The sequence below is a fragment of the Pistacia vera genome, unplaced genomic scaffold (genome assembly GCF_008641045.1).
Source record: "Pistacia vera cultivar Batoury unplaced genomic scaffold, PisVer_v2 Contig31, whole genome shotgun sequence".
NCBI lineage: Eukaryota > Viridiplantae > Streptophyta > Magnoliopsida > Sapindales > Anacardiaceae > Pistacia > Pistacia vera.
This window is the reverse complement of record NW_022196124.1, coordinates 1,016,198-1,034,242: the sequence shown is the minus strand read 5'-3', so window position 1 is coordinate 1,034,242 and position 18,045 is coordinate 1,016,198. Positions and strand designations below refer to the sequence as shown.

General features: G+C 33.0%; 2 protein-coding genes across 4 annotated transcripts; one reads left to right on the top strand and one right to left on the bottom strand.

Moving 5' to 3' along the window:
- The first annotated feature begins 7,980 nt into the window (after positions 1–7,980).
- On the top strand, positions 7,981–12,323 carry LOC116136207 (hydroxyproline O-galactosyltransferase GALT6-like). Of its 2 annotated transcripts, none has more exons than XM_031421914.1 (7): positions 7,981–9,089; positions 9,511–9,617; positions 9,817–10,107; positions 10,213–10,341; positions 10,511–10,684; positions 11,610–11,717; positions 11,852–12,323. In XM_031421914.1, exons 1-7 carry the CDS (start codon positions 8,222–8,224, stop codon positions 12,059–12,061), a joined length of 1,887 nt encoding a protein of 628 aa, XP_031277774.1. In that variant the 5' UTR covers positions 7,981–8,221; the 3' UTR covers positions 12,062–12,323. The 2 variants fall into 2 exon arrangements, with proteins under 2 accessions (XP_031277774.1, XP_031277773.1); XM_031421913.1 differs by having other exon boundaries at positions 9,511–9,743.
- A 2,156-nt stretch (positions 12,324–14,479) lies between these two features.
- LOC116136195 (wall-associated receptor kinase-like 15) lies at positions 14,480–16,060 on the bottom strand. 2 transcript variants are annotated; one of them, XM_031421901.1, is made up of 2 exons: positions 15,120–16,060; positions 14,480–14,898 (listed from the first exon to the last, which is right to left on the bottom strand). In XM_031421901.1, exons 1-2 carry the CDS (start codon positions 15,979–15,981, stop codon positions 14,891–14,893), a joined length of 870 nt encoding a protein of 289 aa, XP_031277761.1. In that variant the 5' UTR covers positions 15,982–16,060; the 3' UTR covers positions 14,480–14,890. The 2 variants fall into 2 exon arrangements, with proteins under 2 accessions (XP_031277761.1, XP_031277760.1); XM_031421900.1 differs by having other exon boundaries at positions 14,480–15,024; positions 15,120–16,059.
- Between the last annotated feature and the right edge of the window lie 1,985 nt (positions 16,061–18,045).

The following is an 18,045-nucleotide window of genomic DNA, read 5'->3' as shown; positions in this document are numbered from 1 at the left end:
AAGAAATCTGTAAACGATTATAAATTTGCTATTAATTAGGATAAGAAAATAGTAGCAAAAGAGCTACAGTATTCTTGGAGATGTTTACATCAATATGATCAATTGGTCAATACATTTGCCTTAGATTAGGCATATTATTACATTAGGCTATGGTTTTACATTTATAAAAAGAGTCGTCTTACAAACAAAAAAAATTGAGGGTTTGTTTTGGGTCCATTTGGTTTGTTATTTTGGATAGGATTTTGAAAATAATATTGGACAGTTGAATAGGGTGATTATTACGAGGTAAAATTTAAAATTTAACCAAAAAAAAACCCCTAGGTCTGCTAGTTTAACTAAACACCCCAATATATAAACGTTTTGTAAAATGACAAAAACACCCCCACCAACCCAAAATCCCAGATTCCTGCCACCATCGTTGGAATCTGGTCGAAATCTGGAGTTATAACGCAGACCGGTCGAATCTGGTTGGACGTGCGTCCATTTGGCTTTTTTCGGCCAGATCGATGGCCAAAGATGTGGCCGTCATTGTCGGTCAACGACGACCATTTCTTTGGTCGGAAAAGGCCAGATTGGCGAATTACTAGCTAGTTTCGGTCGTTTGTAGGCCGTTGTGACAGATTTCGGCTACCACCGACGGTGGTTTCTGAAATCTAGCAACTATGGGTGGGTGAGGGTGTTTTTGTTAATTTTTAAACTTTTTTTATGAGGGTATTTAATGAAATTAATAAACTTAAGGGTTCTAAAAGTAATTAAAAAAATATAATAGTATTTCCTAAATAATTAAACAAACAAATATTTTGGGAATAGGATTGAGAATATGGTATAAAATAATAAACCAAACGCACCCTTTATTAGTTTAGATATGATTTTTGAAAAAGTTAACTTGGGTGGTTATTGAAAGATTGAATGCATGGAGAATGATGCATGTGATACTATAACATGTATATTCTCATTTTGCAAAAAAAATTAATTAAATTGAAAATAAGTAAGGTATAACTTATTACCTTAAGTCTTTAGCAACCTTGAAGACTTTTAATTTCAAGAGAAATTAAACAAAAGAGTATCCACACTAAAGTAAAAGAAGAATTAGGCCAAGAGAGACATTTAGGGTTCTTAAAATTTTTTTATCTCTATCTTAAAATTGGTATATCATTTTCTTTATATATGTAGCGTTGCAAACAAATCAATAATTGTTTTGGACTTCCTTAAATAATTCCATAATTGTTTTGGAATTCTAAATAATTCCATAATTGTTTTGGAATTGTAAATAATTCCATAATTATTATGAAGTTATTAAACCTCTTTAAATAATAACATTGGATTAACATTTAATCACAATTAACAATTTAACTCTTAAATTGTTTATTTTATTTTTTAACTTGTTCATATGTTTATAATTACAACCCATTGTTAAATTCAATTTAATATAAAGAAAATTATTAATTATGAATTGGAATTCCATTTAATGCCAATTAGCAGTTTAACTCTTAAATTATTCATAATAACTAATATAACCCTCCACTGAATCTAATTCAATGATAATAATATAAATAACTTTATTACTTTTGGTAAGTGCTAGCCAACCTTGGATAATCAACTCTCTTTGGCTATTTCTCCATTTTCCTTAGTTTTATGTGTGACCTCTTAGGTTTATTGTGGCCTAACCGTAGGCCCAATATCATAGTCTATTCTGATATGTTTTATCATGATTCTTTATGAACAAAACTCACACCGATTATGGTAGGCATCTAACAATGTTCCACAACCCCTAAGTCACAATGAAGATATACTCCAACAAACTTTTTTATAATCATACGCACTGTATAATCAAATCCTTCCATTGTCTAATCCCAATTAAGAATGGATTCATGGTATGTCAAAATCTTTATCTTAATTTTATATCAAATTGACAATCAATACATATGGAACGTGTCACCATGAAACAACCTTTTAGGTAACATTTTATATACTCCGGCCGGAGATTTCCCTTTTCCAATGTATCTTGACATTTGTTTAGGAATTTGATATCAATATATACCAAGTCAACGGATCCCATCTTGACTATCACTTGTCCTCACACATAAACAACACATGGTCAAATTGGCTTATTAACACATGATATGATTAGCCTCATGTTTATACACCATATAAACTATATGCGTTTATGCAGAATCTAACCGTGATATCTCAGGTCTATGTATTAATAATACACTAGTACGATCTTATGATACATCATTGACTACATTTTAAATATCCATGTGATTCATCATAAATGGTCATATTCGATAAACAGTTCACTAATCGCTTATCCATGCTAATGCCCTGGTGATATAACTTTTATAATCACCCACACTAATACTATCACATGATATTCTACGGAGGCATTTAGCATGCCTACTATGTAATATTATTGCCTATGTAGGGAATACTTTGATGATTTTGATCTTCTAAAAATTTGTATCATCCGAACATTTCACGTGTAATACATATATATAAATGAAGCAATAAACCACATGTAAAATAAGAACACTTTCTTATATTGATAAGATAAAAATGTATATACAAAATATATACATTAACATATATATACAAAACATAATACATTGAAACTGACGACATGATTGGTTCCTAGGGCATATACTAACAGTTATTACGTGGTAGGATTTAAAAACTAACAAAAACACCCCTTAGGTTTGTTAATTTAGCTAAACACCCTTACAATAAAACATTAAACATTAAAAATTAACAAAAACACCCCCACCCACCCACCCATGAAATGTCGATAGCCGGCGACCACCATCGGAGAATGGCTGAAAGTCATCATAATGGCACACGACCTGCTGGATATGCTCAGTCGTGCATCGATATGATCTTTTTTGGCCAGATCTATCGTGGATTTGATCGAAAAATGCCAGATCTGACCACATTTGGTTGTCAACGATGGCCAAAGATACGGCCATCATTGACGGTCAACGACGACCATTTCTAAGCTATCGTTGACGACCAGTTACGGCTAAAGATCTGACCGTTAATGGCCAGATCTACGGTGGATCTTGCCGGAAAAGGCTAGATTGGTACACTATTGGCTAGATCCAACCGATTGTGTGCCATTACGCCAAATTCTGACCACCTTCCGATGGTGGTGGCCGAAATCTGGCAAATGAGAGTGGGTGGGGGTGTTGTCAATTTTTAAACTTTTTTTTCGTTGGGGGTATTTAATTAAATTAACAAATCTAGAAGGTTTAAAAATAGTTGAATAAAATATAATAGAATCAGATTTTTAGAATAGGAAAATAAATATGTATTTTTTATAAAATTTCAAAAATCCTACTCAAAATAGAGAAACAAACAGATATTCTCTATTTATTGAAAAGTGTGTCTTTTGTATGTTTTTGTAAATAAAGTGTATCACAATAATTTTATTATTATTATTAATTTAAAAAAAAGTACTAATTTGATGCAAAATTAGTGGATAAATCGAAGAGTAATATAAAATAAAAGTTAATAAATGACAATGCATGATATGACTGTTAATAAATAGTAATGAGCTGGCCTAAATTTGTATATAAAAGTTTGATAAAGATTGCCGACAAACCCTTCTTATTAATTTTCTCCTATACAAATATTAGGGGTGGAAAAAAAAAAAACAAAAAACTAGACTGAATCGAAAAATTGGACCGAAATTGGTCTGAAAATTCTATTTTTTTTCTGGTTTCGGTTTTCCATATTTTGTAAACCGAATATTCGGTTCGGTTTTTTTAAATAACAAAAACGATTAATCGAACTGGATTTTTAAACCGGTTTAATGAATAAAAAAATAATTTTATATTTTTTAATTTTTAAAAAATTTATCCCTAGGTCTTCACTAATGCGCATTTTCCAAAATTCAATTTAAAAAAAAATAATTTTATATTTTGCGCATTTTCAAAAAATTTATCCCTAAGTCTTCACTAATGTAATTTTAAATTATTAATACTTGATGTAGATTAAAAATATATGAATTCAAATTATTCAATTACAATAAATATAACTTTAATTCAAGTTAAAAAAAAACCTGGAAAAAAAAAATTGGCCAAAGTGGAGGGTTTGACCGAATTGGGCCGAACAAATGCAGTCCATCATAATTAATCGGTTTATAACCGGACCGGTTTCGATTCAAATTTTTTTTGAAACCGAAAACCGATTTGGTTCAAGATACCGGTTAACCGGTTTTTTTCCACCCCCAACAAATGTGATATGACATATCGTAATTGATCAGCTTGCAATTGTTTAAGTGGATACTATTGTTAGACAGATAAGACCCATTATAAACTATCACACGTTTGTGAGAGAAAGTTAGTAAGAATGATTTGTGAAAGTATTGCCCATAAAAGTTTGAGTAATATTACACCAATAACCTCTTCTTTCAAACTTTCTCTCACAACCTTGATGTGATAACTTGCAATTGGTCAATCGCAATGTATTAAGTATGATCCATTATAAGCTGACCAATTACGAACTGCCACGTCAGAATTATGAGAGAAAGTTTGTGAGAAAAGGTTGTAAACTTAGTATTTTTGTAAAAGTTCATGCTTAATGGGCTAATGACCGCCACTATTTTTTCAAAACTTATTTGGTTTGTGTACTATTGAAATAGAGTAAAAGAGTGATGTAAGTGTAACATTACTCATTGAAATAAGGTTTGGTTAACAAAAGTGTAGAAAACATAAATATTAACATAAAAATTAAATTAAATAATAGCAAAAAATGTCAGACTGAAGATGGCAAAGTATCGGTAAAAATAATTTAAAATAAAAAATTACAAAGAAAAAAAAGTAATTTTCCCTATTTTGCTCTCCTTTTTATTAATAAATAAATAATTATTTTTATTCTTACTCTTCAAGACCCAATGATGCAACAAGTTAGCGTAACAGTAAAGTTAGAACTCGACTATACCTTTAAAACTGATAAACAAGCCTCAAACTTTGAATCATGGAAACTTAAGTCATAAATATGAATAATTCATTCAATATTCCATATTTTCAAAAGAAACAAATAATATGTTTATATAGGTTAGTTACAACCAACCCTAATAAGACTCTAATTAAACAAAAAAATAAAATCATACTTAAACAAGAAAACTATTAAAACAAGAAATCTCAACTATTGACTAATCATATAATAAGAAAGTAAAATTTAACTAAATTAAAACTTCTTAAATCAACTAAACTCCTAATTAAAATAAAATACTACTTAAATTCCTAATATGAAACCTTAAATAAATAAATAAATCAAATAAAGATAGTGACACAAAATTAAATTCTAATTAAATCCTAATTTAACACTATTTTCCCTACATCACCCAAAAATGAAAAGAATTTCCTGTTACAAAGTGAAAAAGATAAGTTGGACATTAAATGGTATAATGAGTAACATTGAAATGTTTAATCTTATGTGCATATATTTAATTAATCTATTGTACTAGTATTTGAGTTTGAAATTAATAAAACAAATCATTATTTAACAAATAACACTGTAATGGAAATATTTTTTATTCGTGCAAGCAGAATAAGATAATTACACAGAGTGTTTAATGTAATTAAAATAATTATTAAAGACAAAAATATTTAAAATGAATACTGATTTCTTTTGTGGATCCTTCTCCTATATGGGGGGGCCCTAGGGGTTGAGCCGGCCCTAAATGTAATGAAATATTAGCCTGAGTTTAAGGTATTTCAGAAAATAAAATTAAAACGTGATTAATGATGAAAACGATTGTAATTGGATTTAATCTCCCATGAGTAAAATTATAGTTTTACCCTTATAATATGAACTTCATTTGAAAGACGTCGTCAACTGTAAACGCACTTTTTTGACTAATTTGTCTGGGAGATTAAATAAAATATATGAGTAATTACACCCAAATCTATTTCAATAAGAAGCCTTTTGGTTCCAAATCCAATAAAAGGCCCGAATTTATTTTGTCGTAGACATCATTAGCTATTAATTGAGTAAACGACATATTCCCACCCAAGGTTTGACAAAATCCCAGGTGAGTACCACAAGTTCCATTTATTCCAGATTCTCACCCTTAAAGTAACAGTATTATGAACTTTTTAGGGTTTAGGACATGCAATTACCATAATACCCCTAACCTTAAATTAATAAATTATGTTTTAACCCCTAATTTATTAGAATTGTAAAACTTACCATTTTATTTTCAAATTATATCAAAAACACCCTTGGTCATTGCACACCCTTATCGGAAATAGCCCGATCTGGGCTGTTTCCGACGACGTCGAACGTCCTGGTCACTCCATCACCTTCCCCCTATTCCGTCGTCCAAAACCCCTCTAATTCCTGACTCATTTGCCCCTCCAATCGCTGGCACAATTAGACTTAGGGTTTTGATGTTCTTCACCGGATTCCGGTCGATTCCGGCGGTGAAAATCCAATTGGACACCACCAATGAACCACCGTATCCAGATCTATAAAATCCCATGTCCCCAGCACCTCTCATTGTCATTCGCCGCGAGAGTTCGTGTTCTTCGGTCATTTTTCGATGAAGCGTGGACGCGAACGGTGAGCTGCCGTGGCTAGAAAGGTTAGGGTTTTTGTAGGGGAGGATTGGAGGAGTCAAATGGTGGTGACAATGGTGATTTTGGGTGAAAAAATCGTCGGAAAAGAGCGAAAAAGTTTACCGGCAGTGGTCTGCTAACGTGCGCAGGAGGACTGTTACAGGCGTGGTCTGCTAACGTGCGTCGCCCATGTAAAATGACCATTTACCCCTTAACCGTTATATCAAACGTTTTTCCGTCACTTTAAGGGTGAGAATCTGGAATAAATGAACCTGTACTCATTAGGAATTCATCAAACCTTAGGTGCAATATGTCATTTACTCCTATTAATTTAGCACTCTGGCCAAAATTAAAAAAGGCAATTAAATTTAGAATAATATTTATGGAGCAATGCAATAATGAGAGACGTGAGTGCCGACCGAACCAACGCATAAGCAATAATTTAAAATTCGAAAAACGAGTGAAAAGCGCAACCTCAACGATTAAATACTCCACCAACCAACTAAACAACACCCGTCCTGTCCTAGTCCCCACCCCTCCCTCGTTTCTTTTGTTAACCGTTAACCAACTCTCATTCCTAATAAATTTGACAAATTAATTAAACAAAAAAAAATCTATATTTACGTTTTCTGTGTTATCGGCTGAATTGACAAAGTCTAACTTGATAATTCACGTTTATATTATTTTATTTTATTCTTGGAGGGAGGTAGATAATAATAAAATAACAAAATCGATATAGTGACTGTTGAGAAAGATAGAATTTAAATTGACATTGAACAGAAAAACATGTTATTAATGGATGATTTATTTTCAAACACTTTTATCCATTTTATCTCTTTAATCCTTAAAGTGAACAAATATAAATAAGAAGATTTAATTGACCAAATAAAACAATGTTCGTTGGTAGATAATATAATCATTACCAGAAATATAAGTACCGAAACAAAAAAAAACTGTTATTAATAGAATGATTTGAGAGTATTATTTATAGTAACTTATTTATAACTTCACATACTAAAGGTGGTTAATTATTTATAATTCAAAAAACTTTTTTAACGTGCACTCCAAAATAAAAATAAAATCTCTTATTTAAATTACCAACGTTTCAGAAGGAAGTCCGCCCACTCTCTCTCTCTCTCTCTCTCTTATTAATTTCATTTCTTTCTCTTTATTGCTTCTTCATGGAATCTTCCATTTAATGAAGCCATTACCGACAACCATGGAAACGCTGCCGTTTCTCACTTGATTAGCATTAGCTTTTCCTTTACATAGCAAAAACCAGAACCAGCTATATGACAGCCTAAATCGGGAAGAGAATTAATGGGTTTTGCATCAAAAGTTTTTTTAATAATACTTTGCTTTTCTCCTTTTTAAGCAAAAAAAATAAAAAATAAAAATTTATTTTTTACTATATTTTTTATAGTCCGTTCAAATATTAAAGCCAAAATCAATTCTTTCTCTTTCCCTTTCCGTTCCTTTCTTTGAAGCAAGTGCTTACAGTAACTGCGTGAACACTTCGCTTTCTTGGGAGTTACCTTGACTTCTAGGGTTAGTTTTGTCGAAGAACTGACAATAATACAACCCAAAGAGTGCGATCCTATCGCGGGTTTTTGAATTTGAGTTTTCTCTTTTTTTTTTTTTTTTTTTTTTTTTTAAAAAAAATGAAGCGGGGCAAATTTGAGTCGGTGTTGACGTTGAGTCGACTCAGGATGATTCAATTCTTGATGGGTGTTTTGTTTCTTTACATTCTCTTCATGAGCTTTGAAATTCCTCTTGTTTTCAGAACTGCCGACTCCGAGTCCGATGAGGGGTCTATTGGATTCTTCGATAACGCTTTGCCCAAGCATGTGCTGCTGGAGACCGAGTCGGAAGAGTTTAACGCGGCGAGTCAACCCTCGAGAGGCGTTTCTAATAGTTTTTCACGGACACCCGAGCGGAGAATGCGGGAGTTCAAGAAAGTTTCTGGCTTATTCTTCAACGAGAGCATGCTCGAAGACATTGACGGAACTAATGACGAGTTCTCTGTTCTCCACAAGACGGCAAAACAAGCGTGGACGGTTGGTAAGAAAGTTTGGGAAGAACTTGAATCAGGAGAAGCCGTTGCTTCAACCGAACCCGAAACAAACAAGAGGGCAGAGAACAAATCGGAGTCTTGTCCGCATTCGATTAGGATGTCCGGGTCGGATTTTTTGAAGGGGGGCCAGCTCATGGTGCTGCCGTGTGGATTAACACTTGGTTCGCATATTACCGTTATTGGTGTGCCGCATTGGGCACATCCGGAGAATGATCCGAAGATAGCGATGCTTAAAGAAGGGGAGGAGTCTTTGATGGTTTCGCAGTTTCTGATGGAGTTGCAGGGTTTAAAGACGGTGGATGGAGAGGACCCACCGAGGATTTTGCATTTTAATCCTAGATTGAAGGGTGATTGGAGTGGCAGGCCCGTGATTGAAATGAACACTTGTTATAGGATGCAGTGGGGTTCGGCTCATAGATGTGAAGGCTGGAAATCTAGAGCTGATGAAGAAACTAGTAAGTAATCGATTACAGTGTCTTTTTTGGTTCTTCTGGTTGTTTTTGATGCAATGTGGGTGCATGTAACTACATTTAGCTGATATTAAGTACCTAAATATAGTCGAGAATGCATGAAGCTGATATTTGCTGGTGTAGATTACGATTTTAGGGAGATGCAAGGTTTTAACTTTTCTTAAGTTATTTAAGAGTTATGCTAAATGTTGAATCAAAGTCAGAAATTATAATATTGCTACAGTAAACAATATTATTTTTTGTGTGTCATTTATCTAATTGATGAATAAGAATTGATTTGATTGTTGGAGCTTAATTGTGACTCAATTTAGTAATTTGGAGGATTTGCACTAATGGTTCGAATTAGTTTGTTAATCTTTTTTTAAAGGTTCTCTATTCACCATTATTTATGTTGCATTTTGTGAAGTTGATGGACAAGTGAAATGTGAGAAATGGATTCGTGATGATGATGATCACTCAGAAGAATCTAAGGCTGCATGGTGGTTGAACAGGCTGATGGGGCGAACAAAGAAGGTGACATTTGAGTGGCCATACCCATTTACCGAGGGCAAGTTATTTGTTCTTACCATACAGGCTGGCTTTGAGGGCTACCATATTAATATTGATGGAAATCATATTACATCTTTTCCATATCGAACTGTGAGTAACCTTGTCATATTGCCTGTTTGTGATGAAGGTGGAACCTCTTACAATTGACGATAAATATTTGCAGGGTTTTGCTCTCGAGGATGCCACTGGATTAGCCGTGAATGGTAATGTTGATGTGCATGCTATTTTTGCTGCTTCCTTACCCACTTCTCATCCAAGTTTTGCTCCCCAAAAGCATCTTGAAATGATAAATAAGTGGCGGGCACCACCTCTTCCTGATGAACATGTGGAGCTTTTTATTGGCATCCTTTCTGCTGGAAACCATTTTGCTGAGCGGATGGCTGTGAGGAAGTCTTGGATGCAACACAAGTTAATTAAATCTTCCAAAGTAGTGGCTCGTTTTTTTGTTGCACTGGTAAGGAGGGTGGTATGTGACATTCCTTTTTGATGAGAAATCTTCTATTTTGTAGTGCGGTATGAACTAATAATGCCTGCTATTTTTTGGTCTTCTTCTCCACAGCATGGAAGAAAGGAAGTAAACTTGGATCTAAAGAAAGAAGCAGAGTATTTTGGTGATATTGTTATAGTTCCTTACATGGATGCTTATGACCTTGTTGTAGTGAAGACTGTTGCAATCTGCGAATATGGGGTGAGTGGCAGCAGTGTTCAACTTTCTTTTTCTTCCCTGAAAATAAAAATAGTACATGGCCAATGTGTTTATTAAACATTCAAAACTATAAGTTTTGCTTTTTATATGATTTATTCCTTGTCAAAAGAAAGGAACAATTACATTTTGCCATGTTCATGGCTGTTTACAGGTTCGCACAGTTGCTGCAAAGTATATAATGAAGTGTGATGATGACACATTTGTTAGGGTGGATGCCGTGATCAAGGAAGCAAAGAAAGTCAATAGAGATAAGAGCCTGTATATTGGGAACATCAATTACTATCACAAGCCCCTCCGTTATGGAAAATGGGCTGTAACATATGAGGTATGCATTTTTGTTAAATTCTGCAAATCCTGGAGGAACATTTCCTTACTTTCCTTTTTCTTGCTCATTGTACTGTTTTCACTTTTGTGCTCTGATTTGATTTACATGGAGTAGCTGTCTACTTTGAAATTATTCTAATATTTCATTTTTTTTTACTGCATTATTGGAATTTTGGTTGAGGTTTTGGTAAAATGAAGGGAACTGAGGATCTGCTCTTTTTTCCTTCTATTCATCTCTCTTTTCCAATGGAGTCCATGCTTTTATTTGACATGATATTTGGTCTCCCAGTAGTGCAGGGATAATGGCCTTTTTAGGTTTTGTTTTTATTATTGTGAGATGAGGGCATAAGTATTATTGTTTGATTGATTGACCTATATCTCATAACAGAATTGATTTGATTATCATACATTTCTCTTACTGAGCAAAATTCCTCTATTGGAGGTTTCATTGACCCAACCGTTATTTCAGGAAGCATATTAGTTGTGATATATTTTGACATGCTGGAAATCACATATATTTCAGTCATCATTCTGAACTTGCTCTTTTCTACTTGGAGACTAGAGGAATATTGCTTTTGGATTTGAGAGATATAATAATTGTTAATATGTATTAATTGTGAAAATTTATGAAAAAATAATTATCTTATGGGAATGCTACATTCAGCTTTTCTTGTTTTATCATTGTGTGTAGTGTTGTTAGAAACGTAAAAACTATTTTATTCTTCATTTATCTGGCATAAATGGCAATTATCAATCATATGTGTCCACTGTTGCTTGAGCTAAATTTCCAGATGATCAATAGTTATCTGTTTTATTAACCTAATTTTTAATGATTACATTTTTATTGTTTATCTTGCACTTGTAGAATTTTTTGTTGTCATATCTTGTGTAAGTGCTTACACAATTTCCTTTCTGGTGAGTTCCAGGAATGGCTGGAAGAAGATTATCCACCATATGCAAATGGTCCAGGTTACATTGTGTCTTCTGACATTGGACAGTTTATCGTAAATGATTTTGAAAAACACATGCTGAGAGTAAGTTATTGATCAGCTGCAATCCACATAGCTTCTTATTGTTGCTGTCTTTCAATATGTGCAAGATTTATGTGAAGTTTTTTTTTATGATAAATAGTCATTATTCTTTTTAACCAAATTTTGCTCCTCTCCAGTTGTTCAAGATGGAAGATGTGAGCATGGGAATGTGGGTGGAAAAGTTCAATAGTACAAAACCAGTTGAGTATGTTCATAGTCTGAAGTTCTGCCAGTTTGGGTGCATCGAAGACTATTTAATTGCTCATTACCAATCTCCAAGACAGATGATATGTATGTGGGATAAGTTGCAAAAGCAAGGAAAGCCACAGTGCTGCAACATGAGATGATAATGAAGATGTTGTCCAGATACTGTGGTAAATCTGAGAAAGTACAGAGAACAATTTTGCAGTCACAGTAAATCTCTGTATATATAAAGTGGGGTTGAAGTTATACAGTTATACTGAGGCCATTTCTCTCCCTTTCAGCATTGATTCTATGTTTTGGCCATTTTGCTTTGTATTCTCCCCCATTTTCCTTTCAAAAGTGTAAGAATAGTGACCCAACAAAACTATAGGAATTTATACAAGGATTTTTTCTTTTTATAGGCAACACCTGGATTGTAACCCAAGACTAGAGAAACCTGTATCTATTAGCTGAAATGATGAATTCGGGGGGTCATTTATGACAATATTTATAGATGACTCCCCCTTGTAATAGAAGAGGAGAGAAACTCAGGTGGAGAATGAAAATATTTATGCGTTAATTCTCTCCCTGAAAATGAAGTTGGAATTTCTGTTGTAAGAGCTCCAAGGTTCATTATGATCAACACCTGGCTTGGCAATGGCTTGTTGATGAATATTTCTAAACCCGAGTTGTTAATGGTTTCGCTTATGATAATTGAAATTGTTCCTTTGTAATTGTAATTGAAATCTTAAAGGATGTAATTGAAATTTATTTTTACGAGAGGTGATTCTGCTGTCCACACTCCACAGTTGAGTCCTGCAAACGAACCGAATTGTTCGCAAACAGTTCGATAACTGTTCGACTCAACTTGATAATAAACTATTCGCGAACAGTTCGATGTTCGTTCGATAATATGTTTGATTCGAGTTCGAACATGGAATGTTCGTTCGATTATATTCGCAAACATTATACGTTCGATTGATCCATCCGTTTGCGAATAATCTGTTCGATTATTCGTTCGTTTATGTTCGAAAAACAAGGTATACATTATTATAATTTGTATATATATTTTTTTTCATTTTTATATTATGATGCTTTTATTTTTCTTATATATATAATATGTTTGGATTTTTTTTTTGAAAATGTCATCAATAATTAAATATATAAGTATATATCATTTTAATGAAAAAGTAAAAAAAATATTATGATACATAGTATAACAAATTTAATAACATAATACATTGTATAATCAAGTGATAGATAATATAGTAAATCCAATAACATAATAGCTTCATATTTTTTCAAATGTAATCAATAATTAAATATTATAAGATAGTATTTCAATTAATAAATAATAAATATAGTATGGTAAATTGATAAACATAACATATTGTATAATCAAATGATGTATAGCATAACAAATTTAATAATATAATAGCTTAGCTAAATATAGTATGATAAATTGATGAACATAACATATTGTATAATTAAGTGATATATAGCATGACAAGTTTAATAATATAATAGTTTAATTAAATATAATATGACAAATTTATGAACATAACATATTGTATAATCAAGTGATATATAATATGACAAATTTAATAACATAATAGTTTAATTAAACCTAAATTAATCACACATTTGTATTGATCATTTATTACAATAAATCTTTATATCACTATGAATTTATAATGATAATATATATATATAATTTAATAATATATTTAACCTATGATTAATATACGTATGATAATAATTTTGTATATACACAATTACACATGCTTTTAAGTTATATAAGTATTTAATTATTTTAATGGTTTGATGTTTATTTGAACTTAATTTTGTTTCCTTTGTGTATTTTAGACAGAGGAGTAATTGAAGATTGATCTTCCCATTGCATCAAGTATATTGATATATGATTACTTTTTTAAGTGTAACCATATTTAAAATCAGTCTATTTTTACTAATGATTTTCATTTTTTTTTTCTTTTGTAGATTCATACTATATACTATATAGTGGCATGTTCACTCCTATTGGAATCCTTTTGGTTGTGCAGTAATGTCTATGCAAAATACAAATTCTTTTTGTTTGTGTCATGTTTGATATGGAACCAAATTTGTTTTGAACGATTTATTGTTCTGTTAAATTTATTTTGAAGTTTTATTATTTATAATGACTAGTTATTTTAATTTACTGAGTTTTTATTGATTTATTTAAAATATAGATAGAGAGTTGGTTTATTTTCAAATGTTGAATTAAATGGGTATGAATTATAAATTGTTGTATATTTGTTTTTTAGAACATGAATTGGAAAGTTGATGTATATTTTTTATTTGAACAGATATTTACAAGTTATCGAAAGAATTATTCGAACAGGTATTTATGAGTTAGTCGAACAATCACGAATTGATTGTTTTGTTAATTGAACAAACTCGAACAGTCATCCTGTGTTCATTCGAGTTCGAACACTTCTTCATGTTTATCGAACGAGTTTCGAACAAAGGTGTTCATTCGTGTTCGGTTCGATTGGAGGCCTACTCTTTGACACATGGATAAAGTTTTTGCATTCATTACCTACTCATTACATGAGTACAAGTAATCTGATTCCTAGATAAAATGGTTATCTAGCTTGCATAAAAGTGGGATACCCGAAGATAAGAGCAAAAAACAGTGGGCATAAAGCGTTTATGTATATGTCACTTTCTAGAGCTTCAAAGGAAAGTAGCAATAAAGAAAGAACCTTTAAGATAAAAATAAGGAACCTTATTCCATTATCATTCTAGTATTATCAATTCCCCTGGCAGGTTCCAGAATCGTATTTCTATAACCTGGATCAGGCATATTTGATGCTTTTGATACATAATCTTCAACAAGTTTACAGCCCAAGTATGATGCAAGAAAATTTCCATCACCAAGTGGTTTGTTCTTTGATTCTATACCTCTCAATTTAAGACTGAACAATGTGTATGTCAGCCCTTCAGATACTGCATCATAAAACTTACAAAAGAAACAAAAGAGACACAATTACTTCAGCATTTAATTACCTTTCATCTCTTTAACAAATTACTTTCTACAACATGACCCAAACCAGAATCCATGCCAAGGTACAAGTCAACCAAGTCCCTGCAACATCAAGATGATTCATGTATGCTTGTAGAAATCAAATAAAAATCTGACAGTATTTTCAAAACATGTAGAGAAATTTAAAGAATAATTACCTGTCTTCCATGGGAGAAGCCTATGAGCATTACTGAAAGACGCTTCAAAGAAACAATCTGTTGTGGTGTTCACTCCACCGGGACAATTGCAGATAAATGAATTGTAGTCTCCACCATATCCGCAAGCTCCATTACTCTTCTCGCAGTTGGCACAAGTGCCTGGATAGTCGTTATACACATTAAATTTATATTTAAGTGCTATCCCGTACTTCCAATTTTCAGGGTTAAATTCCTGCCCGCTGAAGCTATAGAACCCAGAATACGAAGAGCAGTGCAACTTCTGCAAATCCATGTCAAATGAAGGCCCAAGATCAACCGGTGCATAAACACAACATGTAGAGATAGGGAGGTTGAGCGTGCTAATTGCTCTACAAGAATACAAATAACTGCAAATGGCTGCCCCTTTTTTGTCACATAAAGGGACTGCTGCCGTGCTGTTATCACCATTGTATGTGTTTGATCTGTAGATTGGTGAGGAAGTGATTGAACAGTCAAGTAGAGTAAAGACATTATCATCATGGAAACTGAAGGGAGCGTTCCAGTCAAGGCCAAAGCCTTTACTTGGTTGTGTACAAGCACAAGTTGACATGGAAGGATCGGTTAAGTATATGACTTGATTCGTGTAGTCTATATCGGTGATGGGGTAGCAGCCGGTGTGTGTGGTCAAGGTGAGTTTTTGATCATTGCAAGTTAGGAATTGTTGGAAACGTGGGTCACCACAGTCAGGGCCAGAGCCAAATGGATACTTGATTGGTGTTTTGCCACAGCTTCTCTGGCAAGTTTGTGATGACACTAAAGAAGGAAGATAGCGGACTAAAGAGATGAGGAAGAATAGAGTAATTCCAGGAAAACTTAGCTTCATTTTGCAGCAAATTAAGAAGAGAGTTGGTGTATGTATGAGTAAGAGAGAGTTGAGATGTGAAGTGAGGAAGTGAGATGTGGAATGTGGTATTTGTTCATATTTTATATGGGGGTTTAGCTTACTTAACGGGGTTCAAGTAGCATGTGCTTTTTCAATACATTTGTTAAGGGATAAGGGAAAGAAAGCCATTTCTCTTTTCTTATTTTCTTCTGTTAGTTTAATTAGTAAGATTCAAGAGAGGGTGAAAGATAAAACATTTTCACTTTACACTATTTCAATTAAACATTCCTATCTCCTTGTATGTATTAATTTCTCCTCTACCCCTTTTCTTTTCTCGAAGGTTTTCTTCTCCCTTATTTTGCTCTTACCAGTAAAAAGTATTGGTACCATTGCCTTTTGTTTTTGTTACTTTCGGTGTTATGGTGGCTAGCTTTTGGTTTCTATGCTTTTCGCTATTATTAGATGCCTTGTTTTCAGCATTTTGCTTAGCTTGATGAGTATATGATTTGACTTCCACTACTAAAGAATTCATTTGGTGATCCAAGAAGTGGTGAACAATAAAAGAGAAGAAAGTTTCAACAGTTTCCGTATCGATTCTTGTCTGTGTATTACATGATCATCTTTTTTCTTTACTGAGGAAAGCAAAATGACTTCCTTTCTCTCTCGAAAGTAAACCACTTGAGATTTCTTGGTACTTGGCATACAAGTTTTCATCCCATCCGAAAGCAACAAAATAATTTAACTCAGCTGTACATGTAAATCATAGCAATCAAATTATTAAACAAACGAGAATCTCAAGATTTTCCATGAAGGGCTCTCAGTCTCAATATGCTTCATGTGCTGCGCCTAACTAAGAGACTGTTCTCCGCATGGATGAGTTAGCTGAATGATTAATTTATGTAATTATGTGAATTAAGTATTGGACTTTAAACTAACTAGATCTTATGAGTGTAGTTCAATTTCTATAAGGCTGATCTGACACTGGTTACAACAGTACCAAGCTCTACATCATTGACCCTTTGATTAGTTTAATATCGGAATCACATGAATGCAAATATTCTTTAATCATTATAACCAGACTGAATTCAGTCGGTTTTCTGTCTCTGGTTTAGCTATATATACAGTTCTATTGGACCCCAGAAATTGAATTCCGAATTCAGAACATGATTTGAGTGGTCGGTGCATGAAAAAACAACTTGAAGATTTTCATGCCACTGTGCATTAATAATTTGTTTTTAAATAGATGATCTCCTTGTATCAAGAAGATACCCTTTACCTAATCCTCCACCAGCTGGAAACAAGGGCAGCCATTGAAGATGGGTGTGAAAGTTCACCATTTTAGTAATATATCTGTTTTTATGATTGCCCCCTTGTTCCGGGTCCTCAGGCAAGGCAAAAGAGTTTTTTTAATAACACAGGTAGTGAAAGTGAAAGTTCACTGCTGTTCAGATAATGTTCACAGAAAGTGTAATTTAATAAAACAAATTCGGTGTAAAATAGGCAGAAATAATGAGAACCGCTTGTTGATCTGGGGGAGGGGGGCTAATCTGAATTTATGCGATTCTTAGTGAGGGTGAGATAAGTACAGCTGGATGCAATCTCTATATAGAAGATCTGTATCGATACAAAAGAATGCTTTGCTTTGTTGTAGTGGTGATAATCTTTTCTTATCAAATTCTTTCACTATTCATCAATTATATGTTGGTGGGTAGAGTAACAGTTAGCTTCTTTTTGTTTATTTATAAACTTGTACATAATTTAAGCATCCATTGAATTGAAATGCTGAATGTTTCCACTACCTGTAGCTGTATGGGTATGGCCCATACAAAAAGCAGAAGATTCAAGGGATTTATGCTCTAATTATACATGCCCATTGATTGGCCTGATAGGATTGAACAAACGATTTGGAAATAGAAAAAGCAAGGGAATAATAACAAAAGGAAGATAAAATTGGAGTCTATTGCAATTGGGGTAAATTTACAAGAAAATAAGGTTTACTGGGCAAAGTCCAAATACAAGAAGGAAGAAAGAATCTCTTGACGTTACAAGAAAAGTGTAGACATT

What these genes read in the sequence shown, in the direction of transcription:
- LOC116136207 (XM_031421913.1), top strand. Translation starts at nt 8,222, where the DNA reads ATGAAGCGGGGCAAATTTGAGTCGGTGTTGACGTTGAGTCGACTCAGG. An exon ending in TTGCAATCTGCGAATATGGG is followed by an intron (nt 10,342 to 10,510) that starts GTGAGTGGCAGC and finishes GGCTGTTTACAG; the next exon opens with GTTCGCACAGTTGCTGCAAA. An exon ending in AATGGGCTGTAACATATGAG is followed by an intron (nt 10,685 to 11,609) that starts GTATGCATTTTT and finishes GGTGAGTTCCAG; the next exon opens with GAATGGCTGGAAGAAGATTA.
- LOC116136195 (XM_031421900.1), bottom strand. Translation starts at nt 15,981, where the DNA reads ATGAAGCTAAGTTTTCCTGGAATTACTCTATTCTTCCTCATCTCTTTA. An exon ending in GCTTCTCCCATGGAAGACAG is followed by an intron (nt 15,025 to 15,119) that starts GTAATTATTCTT and finishes TTGATGTTGCAG; the next exon opens with GGACTTGGTTGACTTGTACC.